The following is a 27965-nucleotide window of genomic DNA, read 5'->3' on the forward strand; positions in this document are numbered from 1 at the left end:
CACACATGAGCAAAGACATCTCTACAGCCGTTTCTGCCAGGCCAGGGATAGCCGAGAAGCCCCTCCAAGAGGGGGATTTGTATGCACTGAGTGGGATGGATTTCAGACAACAGGGAACTGCAAGAGGAGCAGCACCCCTCTGTCTAGCACTGCTCGAGGGTCCGGATACTCAGCTAGAAAAAGGCAGAGGCTGTTTTGTGCTGCTCACGGTGCTTTGCTTTGGAGATATCCCAGATACAAATGGGCTTGCACAACCATCCACAGTATCAACACCCACCACTGAGACCGTCAGGCACAGCTTCTTGTCCCCACTGCCCCACTCACATTACAGGTGCTTTCCTCTTATGTGCAGGAGTTGAGTGTTAAAAACATGGACAATGGGCTCTTAAAAGGAAGAACTGTTTCTGCACTCCATCAATGTTCTCCCTAGCCTCGGACTAGATTTTGTTTTAGAAGAATGGTCCCCAGCCAGTGGTTGGTGCAGTTCTGTGTGGAAATGGAGACAAGATGGACAGAAAGGAGCATTTATCCAGGGCAACAAAGCACAGCAGTCAGGCATGCCTGATGTGTCAGGAATTATTTACTGCTCTTACAGCACCTGAGCATTGCATACAGTGTGCTCCACCCACTGCCCCAAGCTCATTCGGGCAAAGGTTGTTCAGACACGTCTCCTCACAACCCTCTCTGTGTAGCTTTCTTTTCTCACTCATAGGAACTGCTAGACACTGGTCATTTCTCCCTCCCACCTACAGACTAAGAAACCAAGGAAGCACAACAGCAGCTGTGCCACTCTTCACTAGAGCAAGAAGGAACGGGAAGTGCACTAATTGACCCTAACACTGCAGGAGCCAGCATATATACTCACTGCCACCTCACAGCATCAGCCCAAGGCTCTGAAGATTTGCCATCTATTTGGAGACCTCTCCAACACTTTTACACAACAGCAATATATGTGATTATTTCCTATTACTGAAGTGCCTGACATCACTGTGTAACATCACCTGGGACCTTCACACAGATCTGCTAGCCCCAGCCCTCATGCTGTGATGGCAAACCCAAGAAGAGAAAGTTTGGCAAAGACGTCCTCTTTCTGGCAGGCAAACTTGGCTGTTCACATCACTAAGCCCTCTTAGCCTTCATATCCATCTTCTTTACATTAGTACTGAGGAATTAAAAAGCCACAGTATGTACAACACTCCTGTCTGAACAAACTCCACAAATGTAACCCTCCCAGTGATGTAAACTTGCTTACGCACCAAAGTATTTTCCTTTTTCACATAGCACCCCTCTTATGGTATTTCATACCATTATTACAAGAACAATTGTTCCACTTCAGCAGGTTTTCAACCAAATCTTGGGCTTTGAACACAACATGTTCAGTCAGTCTTCTTCAAGTACTATCTTACTGTCCACACAATCCTGCTGCAGCTTTAAATCTACTCCCTTCTTATGCCAGGGAGGCTGTACAAGGAAATGCTCAGATGTGTAATGAAGAAAAGATGCTTCCTTAGTAACCTATTATTTCTCATTTATTTTATAATGAAAAATACAATACCTTCTCATTTAACCAGGCACTTCATTTTGAAGTAAATGTAAGTCTGAAATGTTGCTGAAAATATAAAATTCCACTCTCACATCTACCTTCTAGATTAATTGGCACAGTACATATGAGACCACAGTTTATTAGAGCATTAAACTGAACTTTCCATTACCAAAATCTATGGTTTGGGAGGATGGTACAGATTAGTTCATAAACATTTCATTTCTCCACTAATGTAGCAATAATAGGCAGCAGCACTCCCAAATCAAACTGTTTGTTGTAAAAGAAAGGCTATTGCCAATCCTCTGGAAAGGCCTTGCACTAAGAAATGAATGAGGGAGATTGATAAAAGCATTAAAAATGCATGTGTGTACTTCTGCAGCAGCATGAAAAGTATTTCAAGGGGGATCATTCATGCTGGTTAAAAGAAACAGCAATGATAACTATTATTTGCCATTATAAACAGGCAAATTCATTTTTACTGTGTCTCCATAGTTTACCTACATTGTTTATTTCCTTAAGGGTGTACAGTATTCTGCTAGATGAAAGGCATTTAGGCATGGAGAAATGTCATAGGGCAAATTGCAGCCAGTGGCATGGCTCTGAGGGAATTCAGCTCCTGCCCAACCGCACAAACATCCACTGAAGCTCACTTGGCCTCTTCATGGTCTCATGAGTGAAACTGGGCAATGAGGAGCACATTAAGAGAGGGACCACAACAGGTGGACAGGAAAAAGTCTTGAGAAAGCCAATGACAAAAGCAGCACCTCATGGAGGCTCCTCAGTTTTGTTCTCTACAACCAGCTGGAGCATTTCTCCTTGGTGCACTGCTCTCTGTGCTGACCTTTTCGTTTATCACCTCTGTGTTGTATGCCAGGCAGCAAAAGGGACGGACCACGGTGCCTCTGGTCTACACCAGAGCACGTAGGTTTGAGCAATTTCCAACCTCTTTTGAGCATACCTAGCAGGACAGTGCTATGTAGTACAGGTCACATCCATTTTCTATGAAGGCAGATCCTTAAGAAAATCAGAAGTGAGGAAGAGTGCCTAACACTGCTTCAATCTCACCAAGTCTGGCCACACTTGAGGTTATTTTTCCAGGGCTCTGCTACAAAGACCAAGAGATCACAAGTGAACCCCAGGCATCACATGGAATAAGAAGAGTAAATCTCTCTCTCATGGTTGCCATGAAACTTGTGAAGCAGGCTTAGAAGTGAAAAGATGAAGAAACAAACCACCCATAATTTGTTACATTTGGGGAAAAACAAGTCTCCTGTATTTAAGCCAATCACATTTGGGGGGTTTGGACTTGAAACTTGATTCATACTTCATGTAGACTTGCAGTTCGGAGCCACAGAATGCTTGCACTGTGGGGAAGGAGCCTTGTGATAAGATCAATTAAAAAAAAAGTTCCTTTTCAGAATAAAAGTATTATTTAATTCAAAGCCCTTTCTGGAACTGGCACAGTTGCATGAGTTTCTGTTCAAAAATCCCTACAGCATAGCCATGCTTAACTTTTCATAGCAGGATGTAAAAAACAGAGAAAATACTGAAGAACCCTGTAGTCAGGTATAGCTTGTAGGAAGGTCAGTATAGCACAGAGTTCACAACCTCAAAAGTTAAACTTTATCATCACAAAAACCCCTATGGGATGTCTCCTTCATTTCACATCCTCTGCATATGCTTCAAAGAAGCATGACTGATAATCTCTGCCCACAGCTACAGTGAGGATGGTGGTATTTGGTTTCCTACAACCTAGCTAATTAGCTAGTCATAACAATGTAACTCTCATCCACCCTGCAGTACGTTTAGCATGTCTAGGGACACCACATAGTACTAAATGCTTGGAGAGAGGCTATAGAGTGCCTGTGGGTCAGTTTTAAAGCCTTACAAGAAATTATCACAGAATAGGGCCTTAAAATAGCTACCAAAAAAGAAACTGCCACCCACCCCATCATTAAAGTGCAGAATAGTGTAGAGAACCACTTCCCAAAGTAAGCAAACAAAGTTTCTAGACTGTTTTCCAGAGTTCCTGGAATTCAGGACTCATAAAAGGCCTCTTTTATCTGAGGGGAAGCTCCTCTTTCCAGGCTCTCGGCACCTTTTAACTAACCTCTTTTCCAGGGCTCAAGCAAACACGTGCTCTGCTGAATCCCAAAAGCCCCAGCAAAAATAAGAGAAAGCTACACCTCCTTCCAGGTAAAAGGAGTTAGTTGCTTCCTATACTCTTGTTACAGAAGACGCACATATCCTAAACTGGGTATCATTCAAGGAACAACACAAACATTGTGTATGTTAACATGCCATGTACACCTGGTACCCCAGGGGAAATTGGAGAAGGGCATTTTTATGCTCACACCTTAGACTATTACACTCCTCACCTCTATCAATTTAGAGACACAAAAACAAACTAAGTTTTCTCTTTTATCTTTCAAAATATCAGCTCTCCAAACTGCTCACTCATGAAGGCATTTTCTTTGGCTCTTTGTGAGTTTGTGAGACTAAAATGGATCAATTTTTTACTCCATGCTATACTGAACACTACCATTTTTCAAGTTGTTCTCCTCCATGCAAATGATAGTACTTATTAACTGCCTCATTAGTTTAAAAAGTGGTTTCAATTCAGAGTTTCTCATCTGTAACATTCCTGTATATCTGAAAAGCTAAGTTTGTTTTTAGAAGACAACAAATAAACCACCTCTACCTTTGTTTAACTTACAAGGTTTCCTGTGGCCTGTTCCATAGTCATTCAGGAATACATCTGATCTTTTGAGCAAGGGTTGATGTTATTACCATATCTCTTGCACATCCCTGATGGAATAAAAAACAGCAATTAGTTGAACCCATATAGGCCACACCATACATAACAAGAACATATTTTCAGAAGAACAGGACTTATCTACCTTCTTGGCAAGTTCACTAAGGTTGTGAAACAAGCCATAAAAGTAAGACAGGCCAGTATCTACACAAGCTCAGTGTACAGCCCTACAACCACAATGCAGCCTTGCTAATCACCATAGGAGTAACACAGCCATTCCAGCATACCTTTCTACATCCTCTGAGCTCAACACCTACACATGTGCAAGGGTGGTGCTCAGCTATTTCAAGTTCTTGAGAGCAGCAAAGCATCTGTTAAAGAAGTCCCTCTTTCTTCAGTACAGATTAAACCAATTACGTTAATTTGGCTAGTTCAGTAGTAGCTTCCATTGCACCATTTCTGCCAAATTTGGTGCTACTCTCTTACACACAGACCAATTCTCTACCAGCCCCTTGCTGGGGATAAGAAAACTCACTTTTCTATTTTCCTGGACTAACAGGTACAGCCATGGTTGATCAAAGCTCCTGGTCTCTGTGTCTAACACAGCACAAAGCCTGGGAATGAGTTCATACCACAAGCTGAAACTGAGACCTCTCAAGCTCCTTTCAGAACACCAACAGTGAGTTGGTGAGAATGCTTGTGGTTAACGGCTGAGTTAGGCTGGATTTCAGCTGAAGACCTGTGGAGGAAATGGTGAGCAGCTTGTTAGAGCTACTGCATCCAAACCTCCAGTGATTGTTAACTGAAAAAAAGTGTTGAAATGATACATATATATTCTGCACGTAAAAAATTATGTTAAAAGAGCAGAAAAGCTACAGAATTTAGGATTAGGAAACCCTAGCATCAAAGTTACATGGCACTTGTAAAGAAAGAGTGGTTCATGAGGATGAATCTCAGTGTTATCTTTATAATTTCAGCTCTATTAAACCAGCCAAATGGAGCAGCTTTCTCCTAAATACCAAACAAATAACGAACATGAAGTCTGAAACTGTAAGCATCAATACTGCTTGAACAGAGACACTTTACTATTGGAAGTGCTTATTGCCACCACACAGGATGCCACTCCTTTTGATTCTGATATAATAAGAAGTACAGAAGTATGTTTTCATCCTTGCACAAATACAGTACTGATTACATATACTGGGTGTAGCCCTGTTCTGGGATATGATGCCAAATTTGCACAGCCCTGTTTCACACAATGCTTTCAACCTTCAGTAATACCTTAAGTATATGAATGTCTGCTGTGTTCAGCAAATGCCTTTATGTGCCCTTTTTATTCACAACCTGCTGCTCTATGTTACTTGAAAATTAAGCACATTTTTAATGGTCTGCAACTGATTTATGTAGGACAACAGCTCTGATCGATAGACAAACTTTGCTGAAATTTTGAATTCTTCATAGCCATCTTTGAGAACTTTTATCCTGTGTCACATGCTAAAGTGAACATAGACTGACAAATATCTGAGTAGCTGAAGTTTCCTTCTTTGGTACCAGACTTAAATTCTCCCTACAGTCTGTAACTTCCATCTTCACTGGGAGTACTCCCTGAAACAGCTGCCCTTCTTGAGCTTTGGTAGAAGTGATTTTGAACTAATTTACTGAGCAACTCGTACAGTCCTTCTCCAAATCAGTACTGCCACATGCTGAAAACTGCTGACAGCTATCCAACTAACAGACAAAGACATGCCGGCACAGACTTCAGGCCAGCATTCTAGTTTGGCAACCCTTTTTAAACATGACAGTTTGAAGTTTCATGTTAAAAGACCTGGGGAAAACAAAATCTTGTCCCATGGTGAGAGATCACCTGCCACCATCATCTTCAGGCCTGCCAAGTCACCTTCTCAGCTCATGAGATTCAAACACTTGACTCCCACAATCTTCTCCCTGCTGATACCCAGCTATTGCTGGACCTCACATGCAGGTTTTGGAGGGCTGTAGCGTCTCTCTGGTGCTCCAAGGCACATGCTGAAGGAGCTGGCTCTCCTGGTAGCGGTGTGCCTATATGCCACATGTGGTCAGAGAGTGAGAGCGCGATTGTGGTGCTCTGCCAGGATGGATGAATGAGAGCTGGTTACTAGGGTTACACATGCCCTGAGGAGGCCCGCTGGAAGGCACATGCATCAGCTGCAGCCCTTCTCTCTCTTATCACATCGTCTCACACCCACATGATTAACACTGTGTGACCCCATGCAAAGGCACACTAAAGAGAGTCACATATCAAGGGAGAAGTAAGCTGAGAGCTCTGCATCTTATTCCAGCTTGCCCTGCACTATAATGCCAACATAAAAAAGTTGGACGAAGAACATGCAGGTCCCCTAATGGGCAGACGTGCTAAACTGGCACCTGGGTTCTTCTTGAAAGAAGACAGCACATAAGTTTTAAATAACCTACTCAGAAACCAAACCTCTATGCTATTCATATCCAACATGAGTAGCTGGACATGCTCTTTGCAACACAGACTGAAAGTCTAAAAAGGGGATAAAGTGCTTTGTGAGAAGGGTCAGTGCTGTCCCTTGCTGTGTTTTCGAAACTTCTGGCCAGATCCTGCAGCTTGGCTTTACACAGTATCACCATCACATGTAGCAAGACAGAGGAATACACACAACCATAGCTCTTTTAACAGGAGTCTCTATTATCCAAATACATAGACAGCCATCTGGCAGAAATCACCTTCAGGGCTTGTACACGGTGTCTACCAGCTGTCAGAGGATCTCTTCTGAATGACTGATCAGCCAAGAACATACCTATAAGCAGTTCTTCCACTTCAGATTTGTACCTTGGATATCAAAAATTATTTAAAAGCCAAGTACATGCCAATGGCACAGGAAAAGCTCTGAGAAAAATTAGGACATTTGCGTCCAGGGGCTGCATTAACAGATAGTTTTCCACGTTAAGGTCTGTTGTCAAAACCAAATCCAACACACCTAGCCCTGGAGGAGAACAGTCTTCCACAGCAACAGATGCTGCTGCAGACATAACAGGACTAATGATGTCCCAGCTCAGGAATACCCATGGAAAGTTGTAGGTGACTTATTTGACAGAAACAATGCATACAATGAGAATTGTTTGCTCAATTCCTTTAAAATTTCTTTTACTTGCAGTGGGAATGAAAGACAGAAAGTCTCTTCTAAAAAAAGGTAATTCCTTTTATATGGCTCTTTTGACCTGAATATACTTGTACAGTCTTCATGTCTGGAGAACAGGTACTCCTCAGATGAACAACAGGAACATTAAGTTTAACCAAAACCAAAACAAATTTCATTTCAACCTGTCTCACCCACAGAGCTTCACTTGAACACTTTTTCTCCAGGTAACCTACAACTCCCTTATTTGCTAACTTTGTATCTTGCAAGGCCATGTGCCATTTTTTTTCAGCAAGGTAACGCTTTAAATTACATTTACTGTAGTAAACATGTTAGACATTGTTCCCAACAAAGCAGGCACTGAAGAGAATACAGGTCCTTTCCAGCTGTAGCAATGACCTACTAACACTGGAAATCATAAAAAAAGAACATGAATGGGTCACTCAAAAGGGCCTGTTCAACCAAACCAATTTGTAACAAAGCCCAAATGTCACAGAGTCCTCAGGTCAGGGCAGTAACATGCTGCATGGGGGGTGGATATTGCTAGTGCTGGGTATGACTGGGGGATACAGTGTTTACCAGTGTAACACAGATATCTCTAGCAGTTTGGAGTATTAAAGGAAAAAGTCTACCACTAACCACACAATTAGAGAGCAGGACAGCTACTAGGTTGGAAGAATTTACACCCAATAACATACGGCAAAACGTATCTGTGTGACTCACCCTGTGACTATGCCCACACAAGGAATGGAGATGCAGGGACCAGACTGCACTAGGAAGGGGTACACAACTGTCACTTAACCCTGGATATGCTGTGTCTCTGTAAAGTCCCTTAGGCTGCTGTAAGAAAAGCACAATCCCAAATTGGAAACAGCATCTAGAAGGAGGCCAACACCACATTTGCACTCTCTGCCCTGCTGCAGTATCTATTTCTGCTCTGTTTTCTGCAAGCACATGCAAAAGAAAAGAATCAGTGTTCTTAACGTCCAATTTTTTACAACCACCCTTATTCCCAAAAAACCTAGTATGAAAAATGTCGACCTGTTGGCCGCTGTCTGAGGCATCTCCTGATCTCAGGAACTGATACTTGAAACCTGGACAAAGTTTTTTTACTGTGGCTTAGGGCAGGATCTACCATCTCTCAGCTCCCTTATCACTTTTCCCTGTGTGTGGGTGATGGGATATGTCCTGCCAGATCTTCCCGCTGCAACAAAGCCACCAAGACTAAACTGGGTGACCAGGGTATCCCCGGGAATGCGAATCTCCCTGTCAGCCTCCTGCCTGCTAACAGACCTGAGACCAAGGTGCTGGGCTTACCCTGGAGCCTATGCCAGCCCAAGGAGGGCACTCCCTAGGAGGCTCTACCTGATGGGACCTTGTAGGCATGCCCAAATCTTACCTCTGGGCACCCAGATTCAGTAAATTCCCACCAAACTCTGTTTTACTTCTTTCCTCTCAACTGCCCCTGCATGGTTAATATGACATCAAACTCCCAAATGAAAAAATGGTAGAAGTTTTCAGGCTGCAACTGTTTTTTTAATGCAGGTGCTCTGGCTGTAAGTACACACAGACAGCTCTCTGCATTGCCAGTACATCACACTGAAAACACATATGCCCCTCAAGAGGCAAGACTCCTTTCAGGCAGGCCCATCTATAGGAATAGCTATTCCTGTAGTGCCATCTTCTGGCTCAGGGTGTAGGAACACTATACCTGAAAATGGGACTGATCAAAAGATAGATATTTTTTTATCTGTTAAAAAAACATTACAACAGATTTAGACTATGGATCAATATACAGAAACACCCAAACCACGGGAATTCTCTCAACATAATCTTATGTACAATTCACCTCCTAGTAAATTATTAGTTTTAAAATGACAAGATTTTGAAAAATATCTTCTGGGCTGATCTACTTTGTGTTTTGAGCCATTACAATCTTGCTTTTCAGCTTTTGTTTCATTTCTCAACAAACATCAAGGCTCAAAACTCACTTTTTGCTTATAATTTTTGTGCCATCTCATGACTATGGAAGGTAATGCCTGAAGGTTCCCCAACACCACGTGGGGAGTGAGGAAAGCATATAAAATCCCGTTGATGGGGATTGTATACCGTTTTATCCCAATCCTCATCACGATGACGACTGGTAACATCTATTTTCTAGTCAGTTTTTATCTCAGGGTTTTGTTGGTAAAGGAAGCAGAGAAGAGCTCCTTTCTCAGTGAAATATGCCCAGTTACAGCTGAAAACTTTCCCAAACAGTTGGCTCAGGAGAGTATCACAGGAGAGCACATCAGGGCTGTGCCCCGTGCTGCAGGGTAACCACATGAGCTGAAGGGTGGAAGAACTATGAGCAGACTGATAAATTTTTATCCTTTCCCTCACTTCCAGTGGTTTTCTCTTCCTGAATGTAATACTCCCTCCATCCTTTGGAAAGGCCCTGCACATCATAATCTTAAAACACCTGCTTTAGGGAAACAGCCCTCAAAAAAAAAAAAAAAAGTGCTAAAAGATTTTGGTGTGCAGGTTCCGCAAATTAAAACGCACCGACATCAGGAGGCCGTGGGGTAGTTTTCTCCCGGGGAGCGGCCGGCAGCGACCGCCTGTCCTGCCGCCAAAATGGACCCTGAGGGGCGCTGCCGGGCCCGCCGCTGCCTTCCCCTTCCGCACCGCCTGGAGCAGCCCTGCGGGGAGGGGAACTCAGGTTTCTCTGGCCCCCCCGCCCCCGCCATCACTTCGTTGCCAGGGCTGGGGACGTCAGGCCCCCAAAAGCCAGCCTGCCGACCCGGGGAGGGGTGACAACCCCGTCTCTGAGGAGATGCTCCCGAGGAGGAAGGAGGGAGCCACGGCAAAGCTGGGAGCGGCTCACGCCCAGCGCAATCACACAAACAGCCCCTGAATCCATAATCCGCTTCGTCTTGTCGGCCACCTCACCCTCCCTGGGTGTGCCTGAGCCGCCTTTGCTCCCGCTCTCCTCTGTAACGTGATTCTAAAACTACATTAGAAAAATAATAATAATACAGATGTTTCATCGCAATCCTGTTGTAAGCCCAGATGTATTAGAAGGGATTTATAACTGTAGGAAGGCGGGAGCAGGGATGACTACAGGGGTGCGCCTTGCGAGAGAGGCTTTGGGCAGCAGAAATCCTTCCATTCGCTACACAGGGTGAGGAGAGGAGCAACGCTTACGGAACCGAGAAGCTACCACTAAACGACCCGGAAAGAAAACGACAATAACAATAATAACATGACCAACCCACGGGCTTTACAACGCGCCGCGTGACGGGGTGAGGATCACCCCACCCTCCGCCTGCCGCTGCCGCGTCGTCCCGCCGCGGCGCAAGATGGCGGCGCGACTGCTCCGCCTGTGCCGGTCGTTGAGGGCCGCTGGCCCCCGGCCCTTCTCTGTCCAGGCCAGGTTAGCGGGGCGCAGGGCCGGTGTTGGTGGGCATCGCCGGGGGGGTGGGGGGCGTTGAGTGCGCGGGTGGGGAGGCGGGTGTGCGCCGTGCAGGGTGGGGGGTAGCCGGGAGCCGGTGTCTGCGGGCTCTGCCGGCGCGCACCGTAAGGGTGCGGGTAAGGGGGGAGGATGTGTGTATGTATTTGCCCGTCTGCGTGGGGGTGGGTGTGTGCGTGTTCTTGGGGTCGCACGTGCTATATGTGCACGTATCTATAAGTATAGACATGCGGTGGGTGTATGCACCTCTGTATATATTTGGAGGGCTATGTATGTGTGCTCTGTATGCGTGTGGCGGGAAGGTCATAGGCACGGGCGTATATGTATACATAGGCGTGTGTGTATAGGTGTGTGCTTGTGCCCCTATGGCAGGAGGCAGCTGGCGTCTGGGTGAGCGGCCGGTGCCCGGCGGGTCTGGGAGCCCCCTGCGTGCCCTGGGCTGCAGCCTGGGCCCCGCAGGTCTACGAGCCTGCCGAGGCCCCTGGGCCCCACAGGTCTGGGAGCCCCCGCACCTTTCCCGTGATGGGGCTGACCTTTGCTCCGCTTCCCACCCGTGCTCAGGGGACACCGAGTCCCATGGTGGCAGCAGGTGATGGGCCAGATGCGTCCTTGCCTGGGCACCCCGCTCACCCGCTGGCCCGTGGCAGTAGGGCGCCTGGGCTCAGGGAAGCGGGTTTTGGGGAAGCAGAGATGCAGGAGCTTGCTCACAGCTCCTCGGACCTATGGGTTGTGTGTCCCAGGGCAGTGGTCGACATGAAGGGACAGCCAGGCCCCATCCCCGTGTGCCATGTAAGCTGTGAGCCGCGATTAAATCAAAGGGTGGTCTTAAATAAAGCTCAATATTGTCTTCAACAGCTTTAAAAATAAGGTGGAGCTTTTGGGAGAGTCGCTATGTGCCAAATATGGGAAGCCTGCATTTGAGGGTACAAAATACTGAACAAGCAAGTTGCAGTAGCCCATTTCTTCCAAATACCACTAGAAGTAAATAGAGTCTGTGTTTCAGGGGCGTTTAATCCTTTGCACCAGGAAGAGCGTGAGTAACTTCATGTGGCAGTAAATAAAGACCTTTGTGTCAGTAATGGAGTAAATAATTGCAGGCTCAGCTAAGCTCTGTGGGACTACACACAATTATTGTGCTGTGCTGAGGAACTGACGAGGGATGAACAAAATAGTTTGAGAAAGGAACAGCGAATGCCTTTTCCATTTAATATAGCTCAGCTCTGTATTTATAATTCCTGATGTTTTGTGGCAATAAAATAAAAGCAAGTCAAAGAACCCAATGCACAAATATAAGAAATGAGTTTTCATTTCAGCCCTAAAGTAGCGTGTCCTCCGTGACATTCTAAATCCCTAAAAAAGCTTTAAACCCTTCCTTATTATTTTGTAATTATACTTTCCTTGTGGTTTCAACTACTGACATTTACCACTGTTTCAGTTTTTATTTTTTGTTAAAGAAGCATTTTACTTTTACATAGATTTTTATCAGAGTTCTGGGAGGATTCCTGTACCACAAAAATTCTGAAAGTTAGAAGGAATTAGAAAGTAGTATTTTCAAGGTTAGAACTATGCAGTTATATGTGATAACGCAGAGTATAATACAGTCCTCAGAGCATGCAAATCCATGCTGTACTTGCTTTTATTTTGAGTGTGTGAATTTTTGCTGTCATAGATTTGCAAATTTGGGACTTTTGGGGGCATGTACAGAATGAACAAAACCCACAAAAAAGTTTACTTGTTCAAAAAGTTAACCCCTCAGTTTAAATTGAGCTGAACTGCATTTTGGAGGTTGTGTGGCAGGGGGAGAAGGCAGTGATGATTTTTAGCATCTCTAATGAACAGAAACTTTATCCTCCTATGTAGGTATTATTATTGTTTTTAATTTATTTGAAGCGCTAAGGAAGACCAGTCTTGCTTTACCTCCTTTCACAGCCTGGCAAAGTACAGTGTGTCTTAGGTCTTTATTTATCGTGGGTATACTTTGGAGCTAACAGTGTGCTAGACTTGGGGTGTGAACTATGTTTAACAACACAGGTGTTTCCTTTCTTTTAAAAGGGTTATGTAAATAGGGGTGCCTGTGTCCTAACAGATGCTTTCACTTGTCTTTTGTAGTCCTCTGCAAACTGAACAGCATGGCACAAAGCGCGCAGAACCATCTTCTGCTAAAAGTTTGACTGATATAGGCACTCGGAGGATCTTCTCATCAGATCATGATATCTTCAGGGAGAGTGCCAGGAAGTTCTTTCAGGAAGAAGTGCTGCCTTTTCACACAGAGTAAGATAGCTCTTAAACGTTCTGGTTTGCCAAATAATGCGGACTTTTCCCCCAAAATGCTTTTTAGGGTGTTACTCTTAATCTGATAGCATAAACAGGATATTTTCACTTACAAGCTTTCTATTTCAAGTTTACTCAATTAAAACAAACCTGCCTATGAAAATCATATGCGAAAAAAAAAAATCACATATAATCAAAATTCACTGCGTTCTTTGAGCTCCAGTGCAGGCAATCTGGCATCCTTGTCTTAGGCCTCTGAGCAGACAAATGCAGTTTGCAGAGTTGCAGTGAAAGTATCCCTGCTTGTAGGTATTAACTCTGACACTGATGTCTTGGGGGTGCAATTAGGGAGGAAATTCAGTTCCCACGCTACTGTACTGCTGTCATCCAAAAAAGCATTGACATTATGTCTAGGTTACATTGCAGTAGATTTTGTAAATACAGTACACGTAGGATGGTAAGCTGGATTATATATTACCAAGAAACTTGGACAAAATATCTTCCTTTAAATTTCTATCTTTTTTGCTGCTGTGGAAGTAAGTGTGGTCTTCTGCACAGAGTAGACGTGTCATACTTCCATTGAACTAGAGCTGGAGCGTGGTTTTCACCCTTATTTTAGCTATATCCAATCACGTTATAGTTGGGGAAAGAAAATAAATGAACTCGGAACATGTTTTTGAACAGAAAGTGTTAAGCTGCAGTAGTGTCTTAGGCAATTTTTACTTTACTTGAAAAACATTCTTGTGAAAACACCGGGGGGTAGTGAAGGGCTTTTATTCTTAAATCATGCTGCTAGATGAGTTTTTGTGATGCAGCTCACAGTGTGTATCCACAAACAGTTTAGATGGCACAGTTGAGTAGGTGGGGTGTTGTGGCTCTGGGGCAGAAATGAACAGCAGAAAGCAATGGAAACAGCTTACATCAGGGTTGTTGCCAACTATCTTTTTCATCCTCAAACCATGACCTCAAAGTAGCATGCTCTTCCACTGTACAATCATATTCTGTCCACAAAACCAGATGTTTTCCCTCATCTTCTGTTAAATTGACTTCTAGTGCAGGTTTGTGAACAGGTACTGGCTCTGCTCGAGGTTACTGAAGAACCTGTTTGCTAGCTTGCTGACACAACAATTTTCTAGATAGACTGGAACAAGTTGGACTTGTGTTCTTGCATCACTTCAGCGACCTATGGACCATTCTGTTCTTGCACCTTTCAAGTAAACAAGGAGGCTTCAGGCGTAGTATATTAATTGGCTGGGCTGATGTGAAGAGACAAATATGGCATCCGTGAATGCAATTGTGGATTATTGTGAGAAGGTTTGGTGATGGGTGAAGTAGAGACAGGAATGGCCCTGAGAGTGGGGGGGGGAAAGCAAAGATGGTCACAAGAGAGACTTTTTTAAGATTTCCAGTGTAGGAGCAAAAGCTCTGGGAATAGGCTTAAATATGTAGGATAAGATACTTGATTAACTGTGGATAAAGTGTTATGGTATAGCTAGGCTGCACACAGGTGTGTCAGAGGAGTGTCTCTGATACGATTGGTCTACAATATAATTTTAAAATTGTGGTTTTTAAAAAAAGAGAGACTTCAAAAAAAATAAAGCTGGGCCCTTAATGGCCATCCAGCTTTCTACTGAGTTGGCAAACTCCATAAAAAGGCACTATTTTTTCAAGAATAAGTAATTCCTCTGGTGTTAAAGTTTGCAGACTGTCAGAAGATAAGCCTCAACTATCTATTTACAAACCCAAAACCACCTTAAAGCAGTAGTTTACCAAGATACAGTACTGACTTGTAGTAAGTGCACAGGGACCAGTTTTTATATGAAAGTGTCTAATGTGTTGACACTTGGTACTTATAAAGAAGTTCTCATTGGTAGAGTTGACAGCTTTCACAAAAGATACTGATGTGTTATACTCATTTTGTATGTGGGGAAAATGGAATGTCAGGAAGATAAAGACCTGCTTGTAATTATCGAGATGGTTGTGCCTAAATCTCCTAAATACCAGTCTGGTACTCAGACCAATAGGCAGCACTGCCTTTCATAACGAGGCTTAAAGAGATGTCAGGTTATATGTTGGAAGGAGGAGTTTAACTTGTTACACAGTTGGTGTCCCTGTAATGCCAGTAGCATCTGTGGACTTGAAGAATAGAAAACCTATTATTAAGCCACTGCATCTTAGCTGGGAAATACAGTTGTCTATGTACCCCACACATTGTGTGTTGGGGAGACTGAAAGTCTCTTCCTATGCAGTGAAACCTGGCTGCAGGTGCTCTAGTGTGAAGCAGCAGCCACGTCAAATAAACAGTAGTGCATGGGGGATTTAATGTGTGACTCTGCTCTTGTATTCATTTTGCAGATGGGAGAAGGATGGCCAGGTGAGCAGGGAGCTCTGGGAAAAGGCTGGACAACAGGGTTTGCTGGGTGTTGCTATTGCTGAAAAACATGGGGGCATCGGAGCGGATATTCTCTCTTCAGCTGTGGTCTGGGAGGAGCAGTAAGTATTAGATGCTTCAGGAAGAATTTCAGTGATATTGTCAGGAGACTGTATGTTTTTCCATAAGATGTCCTCATTGTGGAATATGTTTGCTTACAGAAAATGGTGTTATCTTTCTCATGGAAATGATAGTTTAGACGTATGTAAATCCCTCCTGTTTTAAGTATTCCAGATGATTGTTTAGGTAACAAATGTCATTGTGCTCTGCTGTTAGGACTCTGTGGCTGGGGGAAGCATCATAGTTAGTCTGGTAGGTTATACACTCATTTGGCTGTGAAAGTACATTCTATAAATAACAGTACAAGTCCCATAAACTCAGATTATGTCTGAGACTTCTGTGTGGTGGGGCTTTCTTCATTGTTGGGTCTATTGTAACTGTGTAAATTTCAACATTTAAATCTTTGTAGTACTTCTGTTTGAACTTTTTTTCTTTTTTCCCTTCTCCCCAAGGATGTATGTTAACTGTACTGGCCCAGGATTCAGCCTTCATTCAGATATAGTCATGCCCTACATTGCAAACTATGGTTCTGAAGAACAGATTAAACGCTTTATCCCTGAAATGGTTGCAGGCAAGTGTATTGGAGCTATTGCCATGACAGAACCTGGGGCTGGCAGGTAAGCTAAATAAATACTAAAACAATGGTCTTAAATCAGTAAACAGCACGTAATGTTCTCTGTGAAAAAATTCCTGACCCTCCTGGTTATGTGGTTATCTTAGTGACTAGACAGTATCCTAGATTAGGTAGTACCTCAAAACCAACTGTTACTTATAGATTACTTTATTATAGCTTTGTTATTTCAAGATACTTGCTCAGAATCCATTTCAGTATTGTCCCACTGTGGGCAAATATGCTTTGTATTTGTGTTTATAGTCACTAACTTGCTTGCCATGTGAATGTACTTTTAATATGAAATGTAGTCAGGAGAAAATTCCATACCTTGGTAAAGAGGGCTTGACTTGACTATTAGCTTTTATTGTGGAACAGAACACCTTATTTTCTTTCCTCTGAATCCTTTCAAGCAGAGAAATGTCCCTCCTTGCCCTTCATTATTGAAGGGCAGACAGCACATGTTTGGAGCAGACACAGCTGATCTGGCCAGCTCCAAAACAGGGAGGGGCAGGTGAAGAGCAAAACCTGTTGGTGCCATGCTTCTACAAATGGTAGATATTGCCAGTGGCTTGTTACAGAGCCTCCTCATCAGAGTTGAGCCTGCTTGGAGAGTGTGGTTTTGTCTGGTGTTTGTCATCTAAGGCATATTGGCGTAAGGGAATGCTGACCTGTTGGTGTCAGTGCTTGTATTATACCACCTTCCACAAGCAGATATGTTAAAATGGGACTTCATGCTCTTGTACAATTGCATAGATTTATCATCCCTTTCCACAGCATGCTTGGGGTTTCTGTGTTGCACTCTAAGCTATTTCACCGTGTTTCACTATCCTCGTATGTGTTTTCACTGAGCTGGTGCCTGGACAGTATAAATACCTACCTTGCTTTATACTGGGTAGAATTCAAGATACAAATTGCAGCTTCTGGAATGGTTTCTTGAAGGACCTTTTGAATTTCATTTTAGTGACTTGCAGGGAATACGAACATATGCAAAAAAGGATGGAAGTGACTGGATTCTTAATGGGAGTAAGGTAAGTGAACAGACATATACTGCTCATAGACTTTGGGAACTGAATGTATTTAGACAGTGAAGGATATACACCACTGTTAGTATCTCCCCCCAGTCCTTTCACCTTTGTTTTTGCTGTGGGTTATGTTGTGTGTGGGATTTTTCCCAGTTACTTTTTTTATAGGACTGTTGTATTTTTTTTTTTATATATCTGTTGCTGGCAGTTTATGGACCAATTTATGGAAGGACCTGAGTAGGTTCTTTTTGTAGCTTTTAAATCACCCTATCCAAAGGCCTATTTCCCCTTAAAGAAGAAAAGGGAAAAATCCCCAAAGTCCTGCATAGTATAAGCAGGACCAGGGCTGGTTTTTAGTACCGAGGTTGAACAACAAAATATATATACTACCACTGTGAAATCTTCTGTGGCCTGATGAAAAAGTTGTGTTGCCACAATGCAAGCTGTGGAATCTTTATTCAGGAGCCTGCTGGTCATGTTACGAGAAAAAAACCAAACTGCATCAGATGCTCTGTGTGTGTTGTCAAGCTGTTGTAAAGCTGGCAGCATTGACCTTTTATTGCCGAAAGAAAAAACAAGAAGGCAGTAATAGTGTTCAAATGAAAGTGTGGGTTCAACGAGGTTTTTTTTTTAAAGCTATGAAATGTCTTAATCTTCTTTCTTCCCCCCTTCTTTTGTACTCCTGCTGATAACATGGTACTGATAGAGACTTCTGGCCTTAGCAAAACTTCAAGTGGTGAGAATATGTGCAAGCAAGTATGTACATACAGGTGTTCAAAAAGATACTTGCTCATGCTGCACAATTGAAGCCAAGCAGGACAGATAGCTCATTTCTTTTGCTGGAGTTAAGATGGATCACTTTGGCAGGTTCATGAGTCATTCTACAGGATTATTGTAAGCAGTTGTGACAAGACGCCATTGATACTTTTGCATGTTATACCTTGCTAATTTAATTTCTAGAGAAGAGAACCTCTGTGTTCCATTTAATACCTACATTTGATACCATATTCCTTCTTTATCATGGGACAGACAAAAGAAACAGATCTGTATGTTCTTTAACTTCACACTTCTGACCCACACAATACTTCACAAACTAGTTCCTGCTTTAATAGACCTTGTTCCAAAACACTTAATTCAGACAGCTTAAAGCTTAAAATTCTTCTGGACACCTTGCCTTTCAGTTCACCTATGAAAGTGTCAATGCAATTTTTCTTTCTGCTGCTTGATGATCTCTTCTAACTTTTATCCACCTAGCTCATTGCTTTATTCCAAGTTGCATTTTTTATAGGTATTTATCACAAATGGTTGGATGAGCGATGTTGTGATCGTGGTTGCGGTTACAAACCGGGAAGCCCGATCTCCTGCTCATGGGATCAGCCTTTTTCTGGTGGAAAATGGAACCAAAGGTTTCATCAAAGGACGCAAGCTGAACAAGATTGGCCTGAAAGCTCAAGTGAGTTCATACAACCCCTAACACATAATAGACTTGGACCATTTAATGCCTAGCTTTAGCTAAAGAAATGTAAAACGGAACTGTGGTGCTATTCTAGTTCTTAGGCTTTAGAGCACAAATGATACACATGCAGAGTATGTATGCTGAGTTTGCCTATGGAAGTCTGAAGCTTGTGATGTGCAAGGAGAGGCTGTGGAAGCTGGATTTGTTCACTCTGGAGAAGCCTGAAAGGACAGGATCTTGCTGGTGTCTTAGGTAGTTAATGGTTGGCTGTAGAGGTGGTGGAGCCCGATTCTTCTTAGAGGGGCACAATGAAGGGAGAGCGGCAAGGGGCACAAGTTACATTAAGGAAAGTTCTAAGTAGGTATCAAGAAAAAAAAATTCACCATAAAAGTGATCAGATACTGGAACAGGGGCCCAGAGAGGTCATGGAGCCTTCATCTTTGGAAAGCATAACTGGATAAGGCCCTCAGCTGCTTGCTTTGCTGGAGCTGCTTTGAGTAGGAGATAAAACTAGATGACCTCTGGAGGACCCTTCCAACCTAAATGATTCTATAATTTCAAGTTAAAGTGTACAATACCAAGAAAAAAACGGAGCAAAAGAAGTGGAATGAAGAGATGAGAATGTCAGGCTATAAACTGTTGCATTTAAAATCCTCTTAGGACACAGCAGAGCTGTTTTTTGAAGATGTGCGGTTGCCAGCCAGTGCCTTGCTTGGAAAAGAGAACAAAGGCTTCTATTATCTGATGGCAGAGCTCCCTCAGGTAAGAGGAACGTGAGTGTTTGCTGTCTGTAGGAAGAATACAGAGACAATTTTTGTCATTGCAAGAATCTGCCTTAGTCTTGAAGATTATGTATCGTGGGGAGCCACCTTGGGCTCAGAATCAGGGTGTGCAGGCAACATTGTGTTGGTATTGCTGCTTTTTATCTGAAGTACACAGTTCCTAGTGCTAGAAGTGCAATTCTTTAGGCATTGGTAAAAATGTTGATATCCCACCAGCTCAAAGCCAGATCTCTTAACAGCCCAGCTACTGAAGAACCTGAGGGTAGTGTATTTAGAAGAACATACCACAGGTTTTTTTGTATATGTCTAGCATGGAACCACTTCGCTTCATAAATTAAATATAGCTTGGAAGTCTCTGATGCATTTGGCATTCTCTTTAAAGAAACAAGCAAGCACTGTTGTTCTAGCTCTTCTACCAGTAGGAGCATATTAAAGATATAAGGAACTCTGTCCATATAGCAAAGTAAAGAAATTGTTCAGTTGCCAAAATACCTTGCTAGTGGAAATAACAGTTTATGACTTAGTTTATGAAGTTTTGGTATTATTTGCGAGGACAAAGAGGCAATGTGGTTTTTAAAAATGTGAATGTGCTTTATCAAAACTATGACTTTGTATTTGCCTCATCTGGTAGGGATCATGTTTATTTAATTTTATACTGTGAGTAAATATGAAACCTGATCAAAGGAAATTTTTGACTGGTTTAAAGAAGTAGATGTACTCATGAACAGGTTCAACGTGATGTCTTGGATGACTTCAGTAGTGCTAGAAGTAACTGTTCTGTACTTAGTTTCTGTTTTTCAACATGTTATGAGGAAGGAAAAAAACAGGTTTTTTGTAGGTTTTGTTTTTTCTAGAGGTGTCCTATTGAAATTGTTAAATACAGTTGTTGTTTAAACTGAGCAGTGAAAACCAATAATTGAAATAGAATTCAATGTGAATTTTTCAGTCAGTAAGAGTCCTGTGGTTGATTTATAGCTATTTTTTGAGGCATTGTTGTGATAGAACATTACACCGGAAAAGACTTAAAAGTGAGCTTCAGGCAGCAAGGCATTTGTCCCACTCATTAATTTCAGTAATGCAGTGTGTCTGGTTTAATACTTAGTGTGACTTCTGCCCCCCCTCCTTTAATGAACAATAATGAACATCTGTGTCCCAATTGTGCATCTGATATGGAGAAATGTAGGACTAATTCAACTGGATTCCGTAACTTGTGTTTTGAAAGGAAAGACTGCTAATTGCTGATATGGCTCTTGCCAGTTGTGAATTCATGTTTGAAGAAACAAGGAATTATGTGAAGCAAAGAAAAGCTTTTGGGAAGACAATTGCACACTTGCAGGTGAGTTTGAACTGAGAGACTTGCATACAGATTCCAGTGTGCATTTGCTTTACATCTGTGTATGTGAAATAGCAGATGAAAATCACTGAGCTGTTTTCAAAGGACTATTTGCACAGGTTTCACTCTTGGACTGTGGCTGTTTTTTCCCCTCCATGCCCATTGTTCATTTTTGAAAAACAAAAAAAATTCAAAAACCCAACATCACAAAAGCCTTAATGTATGTATTTTATGATTCAGATAGATACCTCCCAGCAGTGCTGCTTTTGGAAGTGAAATATGCAGGTAGAAACTATACTGGCTTTTTGCTGCTGATGAAGAAAAATTACCTTGCTGCTCTTAGCCTTGCATTTTACTGTTGGAGGCCCTTATCACAGGGTCTGTCACACCTGCATATATTTCTGTATCTGCCTGGAATCCTACAGACTGCAGAAGAGCTTGGTGCACTTGCAGGTATTGCGTTCCTCTGCACATAATGCATTGCAGAAAAATGAACTTTGAGGCTGATGCTGGTGGGGGCTCCCAGGTAGTGACCTTGCTGCCTGAATGCCTGCAGAGGTGTTTGTATGCAGCTTTATGGGTAGTGTAATGAGATTCCTCAGCTAGCTGGGTATTTAAGTGACTGCGTATAAAACTGTTGGGTCATTCTCTGTGAGCATACCTCGCTCCTGACAGTGGTAGCTAATTGTGTTTTGAGACATTTATGCCTACGCTCTTTAGTTGCAGTCATAAAACAGATGTTGCTTTCCGCAGTATTGTGATGTTACAATTTTCCTAAAAACCACATTAGCTGTTAGGGCTGAAGCAGACCAAGCTCCTGCATGTTTGGTTTATAGGATAGAAGTGACTCATATGGGTTAGAGGATGTTGACATCTTTTCTGTTTTGTTTTTTTTTTTAATATTTTTTAAATAATTAAAAAAATTAATCCATTTCTAAGTCCTGAGACTTCCTTTGTCAAAATCAAATCTTTATTTGTGAATAGCAGCAGAATTGGGCCCTTTAGAGGCTGGAATGCTAAGTATCTTTCAGGAAATTATGATCTTCATCTGTTTTTAAAGTTAACATTTAAAAATCTATAATTCCAGATGGAATTTAGTGTGTGCAGTGTGCAGCTTTAACACAAAAGAAATGTATTTCACCTTTTTTTTTTTAATGTAGGTAGGGGATGCTTCGTAATTGCAGTAGTTCACTGTGCAGAGGCATCCAAAATAATCTCCTCCTTTTTTAGGCTAGCCCACTGTCAACCACCAGGTGGCCAATAAACTTCACGAAATATATTATTTTTGCCAAAATAATCCATTTGGTGATTACCTTTTTGTTGCTGATGGCTAGAATGTGCACATAATCAAAAATCCTTTCAATTAGAGCTCTGGCTTGCTTAATTTGTTTAGTCATGCTACAGGACAGTGTTTGAAATCAAATCTTTTCTTTTTAATAGTAGACTGGTCCATTGTATTTATTGTCAAGGGAAGCAAGAAGATTTTTTTATATATACAATTTTAGAACTGTGAGATTAGAAAAAACTTTCGTTATTGGGTGGTGTTTTTATCCCCTCCCTACCAGAATTACAAGAAGATGGTTGAATGCTTGCTTGGTCTGGTTTTACATAATCTTAGCGATGGATTTTTACCTCTTCTATCTCAAAACCCCTTTCCAATGTGGCAGAACTCAGTGTTGAAAAACCTTCTGATAGTTAGTCTAAAATTTCCTTTCGTTTTGCTTGTGTCTCTTTGCATGTGACTTAAACTCTGAAGAACTGAATGCATAGAAAAAGCATTCAATAGATGATGAAATGTTATTAATTGGGGAAGTTAGTGGCTCTACAGAGTGAAAGGACATTCCCCCACAAGAGGGAGCTGAAGGTGACAGAGCACCCCGTGCCTCCTACTCTGTGCTCTCTAGGAATTTGTTTCCAGGCTCTTGGGGTTTTTTTTCTTAAGGTCATGTTTTGAGTTGGTCTTGAGAAGTAAAGGGCAGTAATTTTCTCTAATAAGATTCGTAAAGACATAATTGTATGGAAAGTAAGCTGTCTTTTGGTGTACAGAGCCAAAGTTGTTTGAAATGGTGGTTTCTAACAGAAATCCTCTTAGGAAATGCTCCATTTCCTACTTCAAATATCACTTTAAAACTGTACTACTTCTGCTCTTTCTTTCCTCTGCCTCCTCTATCCACTTCCAAAATAAGACGGTACAGCACAAGTTGGCAGAAATGAAAACGCAGATTTGCGTGGGCCGAGCTTTTATGGACAACTGTTTGCAGCTGCATGCAGATAAACGTCTGGACTCCTCCACAGCTTCTATGGCAAAGTATTGGTATGTGGTTAAAGTAATTTGGAAGTGTTACTTGCATGATCTTGACAGGAGTCTAATGATAAAAACACTGTTCAGATCTAACGAAAAGATAAAATTACTGTCTGGTTAATAATAATATTGTCAACTTCTAATAGAGACCACTAGCTTTAACTTTAATCATGTAGTCAACAAAAATCTTAGTTACATTGAAAACCAGTGTGGGTTAAACAGATCAATTTCAAAATAATAGCATGCTTTTAAAATAGGCTTCCATTAATAACAAGATCAGGACTCGGCTTTAGCATCAAGTAAAAGTGAGTACTTCATTGGCATTTAGACAAACATTTACATTTTACTGTAGCAAATTGTTGTTGGGTGGTTTTTTGATTTTGTTGTGTTTGGTGTTTTTTTAATTTAAAAGCACGGGTTTATTTGAAGCTCATACAATACTTTTCAGTTAATGTTACTTAGCAATAGCTGTTTCGCCCAGCCAGTTTTTGAAGCTCTCTGGTTTTGGGAAGAAATAGTTGGCTACAGCTATTGCTGTAACTGAGACTAAACAGTGCTTTCCTTTATTGGCCAGAACTCCTCCTCTCTCTCCCTGTACTTGGTGGTGTTATCTATCTGTTAACTTAGGTTTAACCAGAGAAAGCTGGATAAATAGAAGCATTTTAAGATAGTGAGTAGCACGTGAATTTGTATAGTTTTATTTTGCTTGCAAGGATGGGACAAAAAAGCACATCAGACATGAACAAATAATTTTATGGAAGATGCATAGGTTTAGATTCTAGACTTTTAAAAATAAATATAGAGGAAATGAGTAGAGAATACTAAGGGAATCCAGAGAGAATATTTATGAGAGGAAGGATTTTGATTGCATGCTATTCCTGGTACTGATTACCTAGAAGTACCAGGTACATAAGCAGAGGCATTTGAGGAGGAGGAAACAACTAGTGCCAGCTCAGATATGTAGACTTGTGTTGGGAAAGTTGTTGAGGAAGTAAGGCATTTGAAACTCCCCCACCCTCCCAACTGTTTAGCGTCACAATTTGTTATGGATTTCCCCTTTCCCTAGTGGAGTCCCTGTGACTCCCTTCCATAAAACTATCTTATATGGTCTAGAAAATGCTTGAATGTAGAATTGCTTTATTCCCTAATGTTTCAGGAGACCAACTCCAGTTAATTTTGCTTCAAACCTTTTGTATAGTCAATGACTTGAGTTAGAGCTTTGAAGGATTTTAAAACATAGTTTGTGCATATCTTTTCTAATATCTGATGAAAGGTCTGTAGGTTTTATTTCGTGGTGGCAGGTTGTATTATATACCTAAATTAATTTGAAAATGTATTTAGGAGAGACAGTTGCAGTGCCTCACTGCTGCAGACTTAACATTGGTATAATATGCTGTAAGGATTTAGCTGGATGAGGGGGTGGTTTGGAGAAAAGGACTCTTACATTCTTCCATGAGAAGCAATTGGCTTGAATCGTCATTTTCTTTACTTCTGTTGCCACTCTGAAAGTTGTATGCTTAGAAAGTGTTGGGTTTTTTCATGTCTTTTTTTTAACTTTAGCTTGAACTTTGAGTGCAGTTAAAATCTTATTTTGCAGTTAAATCCATATTTTGCAGCGAGCAATCCTGTTTAAGAATTACAGTGGTTTTTTTTAGAATTGAAAACTATAAAATCTATTGAGGAAGATAAATTATCCCCAGGTGATGGTTATACTCAAAGAACATTCTGGCATGTTGCTAGTTGGGGGGGAAGCCTGCAATGCTGTTAATTTTTGACAAAGCTGAGGGATTTGGTAAGAAAAGAGACTATATCAACCTGCTTTACAAAAGAAATCTCTTGGCCTGTGAGAAAGGTAAACAAGCTTGTCTGTTTTGAAAGCTTTCCTTCTCCAAAAGCTCTTCCATAAGGAAAACAAATCTTTAATATATTAAATTGAACAGTATTTATTTCTTACCAATCATGAAGGAAGAAAAAAGTCTCTCGGAATGTAAAGTATTTTAATGGCCAGCATTTAATAGCAGTTATATAGAGTAAAAAGTTTGGTTATATTCTTGTCTTGCTAACTTATCTGTATCTCTAGTAATGTTTCACAGCATAACATCCTTCTAAAAACAAATTTCTTTTCGGCCATTTAAGGTCTTCTGATCTCCAAAACAACATAGCTACTCAGTGTGTGCAACTGCACGGAGGATGGGGGTACATGTGGGAGTATCCAATAGCAAAGTAAGTGTAACATTTCAGACTTGAATGATGAAAGATTACCAGCAAAGTGAAAGGAGGCTCTTCTTTAGGTCTACTTGTTAGTTGTTTTGTGTTAGTGTTGATTTACTGTTCCTTTTCTCATCATGGTTATTGAAAGGCAATCTACTGTACAGATGTCTGCAGGAAGGCTTTGTTTTGATTCTCCAAATAATTCATAAGCTGCTGAGCAATTATTATCTATTCTTTCACAAACAGAAGTTGCTTTTCTAGAAGAAAATGTTAATTAAAAAAACAGAGAATCAATGTAAAAATAAAAATGAGGGGAGCTAGTTTGTATGTTTTATCTGAAATTAAATGCATACGTGTGAAGGAAGGAAAACATGTTGGTCAGTCTAAATCTTGTGTAATACCACAAAATAACAAATTGCCTAATCAAGCGCATGGCTGGCTACATTCAGCTTTTTTACACCTTTTTAAATGAAAAAGCTAAGAGATTTATATGTAGAAAGAGGAATTTGCCATTCCTGATTTTTTTGCTTACTTTATGAATTTAGGGACATTTATGGAGTTCTTTTATATATTTCCATGTGTATTATCTGTGAAGATGTGCTTCCTTTTGTCTACATGCCATTTGCCACACTAAGTAGAGTTTTTTAGGTGCTGTTTTTATTTAGAAAAAAAAAAAAAAAAAAGGGTGATCTGGTAGTAGAAACAGCCAAAACAGGACTGCTATGCAGTTGTCATAGGCAGATAAACTAATTTTTTTAACTGAGTAGGTTTAGGGGTTTTTGTATTCTAAATATATTAAGAGTATGAAATGTTTCTTTAAAATAACTTTTTCCTGCACATTTTTAATGAGTGTAATTTGTGAGTGTTCTGCACCCTATCTTACTAGATAGGAAGACCAGCAAGCCCTGTTCAGGGTGTCCTCCAACCCCTGCTTATCTATGTGTGCAGTAGTTGTCCATACAGGGTTTTATTATCCCCGTGGTTCAGGAACATGTGTGTTTCCAGAGAATGCCGCATTGCTCCTGGGCTGCTCTCTGTATAATGAAGCAGAATTAAGATGGAAAAGCACATTGTCATCGTCCTGTATGCTGTCACCAGCTGTGCACGTACTGGGGCTGGTTCCAGCACGAGGATGGAAATGGTTTGGCTGCATGCAGCTTTTCAGCGGCTGGCCCAAATGGAGCTGGAGCTGGTGTCAGTAGAAGGCTGTAGCCCGCTGATGTGAAACCAGTTGGCACTTTCTTTTCCTCCAAGGTGTTTTGAGTCCCACCTCAAAGAAATAACTGACAGCACCATTAGCAGTCCTCTTGACAGGATCAGACAGGCCAGGGCATTAGAGCAAATTACCACGATAACTATCAGTTTGGCTCTGCAGGAGTTGTTTTTTCACAACAGTGAGGCACCTGGGTCTTGCAGTTCATGGAGGCGTGCTGTTCTGCAGGATGTGTGTGGTGGGTGAATGGGGGCTTTGGTGTCCAGGGTTGAGTTAATGCTCAGGTGACGTGAGGAAAGGAGGGAACAAGAATTGGCAGGCGAAAACTGGTAGAAGTCTGTTTTTATAAAGCTTTGTTTTATTTTTGTTTAATTAGGGGAGATATTGGAGACTTTACAATGCAAACAAAAAAATAGGGAAGAGATACTGACCAAATTCCTAGTTTGGCACAGTACCTTGCAAAGATGAAATATTTTAGGTAGTTGAAACTTCTTTGAAAATGTGAACCTCTTTAAAAACGGGAATAGCATAGTTTGAAAAGAGGGGTCTTCAAAGATAAAACTTGACATCTTTTTCTTTTGATTATATGTCTGTTCTGAGGAGTTATTTTTAATTTTTCCTTGTTTTGTTTTTTTTTTCCCCTCAGAGCTTTTGTGGATGCCCGTGTTCAGCCAATCTATGGTGGTACCAATGAAATAATGAAAGAACTTATTGCTAGAGACATTGTCAGTGACAGGTAGGGCAGATGCTTACTACTTTGGAGAGTCTTCTAGAATCCTTTTGTGTCAATATATGGCATAAAATCAGACATCAGAATGTAAGTAAAATGAATGTGGTGTATTGTATTCTTTCAAGGAAGTGACACTTTTTAAAAAAAAAAAAAGTGTTAGTAACAGTGCACTCGTATGCAGGATATCTAATATTTAATGAACCTTCATTTTAAATATCTTTGGACAACACAGAGTAGTTCTCTGGGTTCCAAAACTTCTGGTAGTGAAAGGCAATTTTGTGTCTGGAACATTATGGGTAGCTCAGTCTTTCAGACTTGACGCCATTATATTGAATCTAACCCTCACTCTTCAGAATCAATCTCTTCTCCAGAGAAGCCATGTTCTTAACATTTAACTTTTGTTTATTTGTTAATATAAGTGTGAATTTGTATTTCCCCTTGAGAAGTATCACTGTGGTGAAGTAGAACATGAAACTTTGGCTGCTGTTCCTATATGCACACGTGGTTACTGCCCAGCAGCCACCGGCTGTAGGGGGAGGGAATGAATGTATGACTGACCACTATGTTTACCTGTAATCCAGAATGCCTTATTTTAATTACTTTCTCCACATAAAATATAATAAAGCATTTCTATGCAATCTCATGGCTG

The 27965-nt window shown here is 41.5% G+C and overlaps 1 protein-coding gene across 1 annotated transcript; it reads left to right on the forward strand.

The window, feature by feature from the left end:
* Window positions 1–10232: 10232 nt before the first annotated feature.
* On the forward strand, window positions 10233–27959 carry ACADL (acyl-CoA dehydrogenase long chain). The gene is made up of 11 exons (XM_052792494.1): window positions 10233–10856; window positions 13002–13163; window positions 15519–15656; window positions 16107–16271; window positions 17229–17295; window positions 18578–18742; window positions 19406–19507; window positions 20750–20863; window positions 23047–23174; window positions 25299–25385; window positions 27233–27959. Exons 1-11 carry the CDS (start codon window positions 10783–10785, stop codon window positions 27324–27326), a joined length of 1296 nt encoding a protein of 431 aa, XP_052648454.1. The 5' UTR covers window positions 10233–10782; the 3' UTR covers window positions 27327–27959.
* The last annotated feature ends 6 nt before the right edge of the window (window positions 27960–27965 follow it).

Source organism: Harpia harpyja, chromosome 7, assembly GCF_026419915.1.
Source record: "Harpia harpyja isolate bHarHar1 chromosome 7, bHarHar1 primary haplotype, whole genome shotgun sequence".
Lineage (NCBI taxonomy): Eukaryota > Metazoa > Chordata > Aves > Accipitriformes > Accipitridae > Harpia > Harpia harpyja.

Excerpts from the sequence above, each read along its gene's own strand:
- ACADL (XM_052792494.1), top strand. The coding sequence starts at position 10,783 with ATGGCGGCGCGACTGCTCCGCCTGTGCCGGTCGTTGAGGGCCGCTGGC. Across the intron at positions 16,272-17,228 it reads ACAGAACCTGGGGCTGGCAG|TGACTTGCAGGGAATACGAA; the intron begins GTAAGCTAAATA and ends ATTTCATTTTAG. Across the intron at positions 17,296-18,577 it reads GGATTCTTAATGGGAGTAAG|GTATTTATCACAAATGGTTG; the intron begins GTAAGTGAACAG and ends CATTTTTTATAG.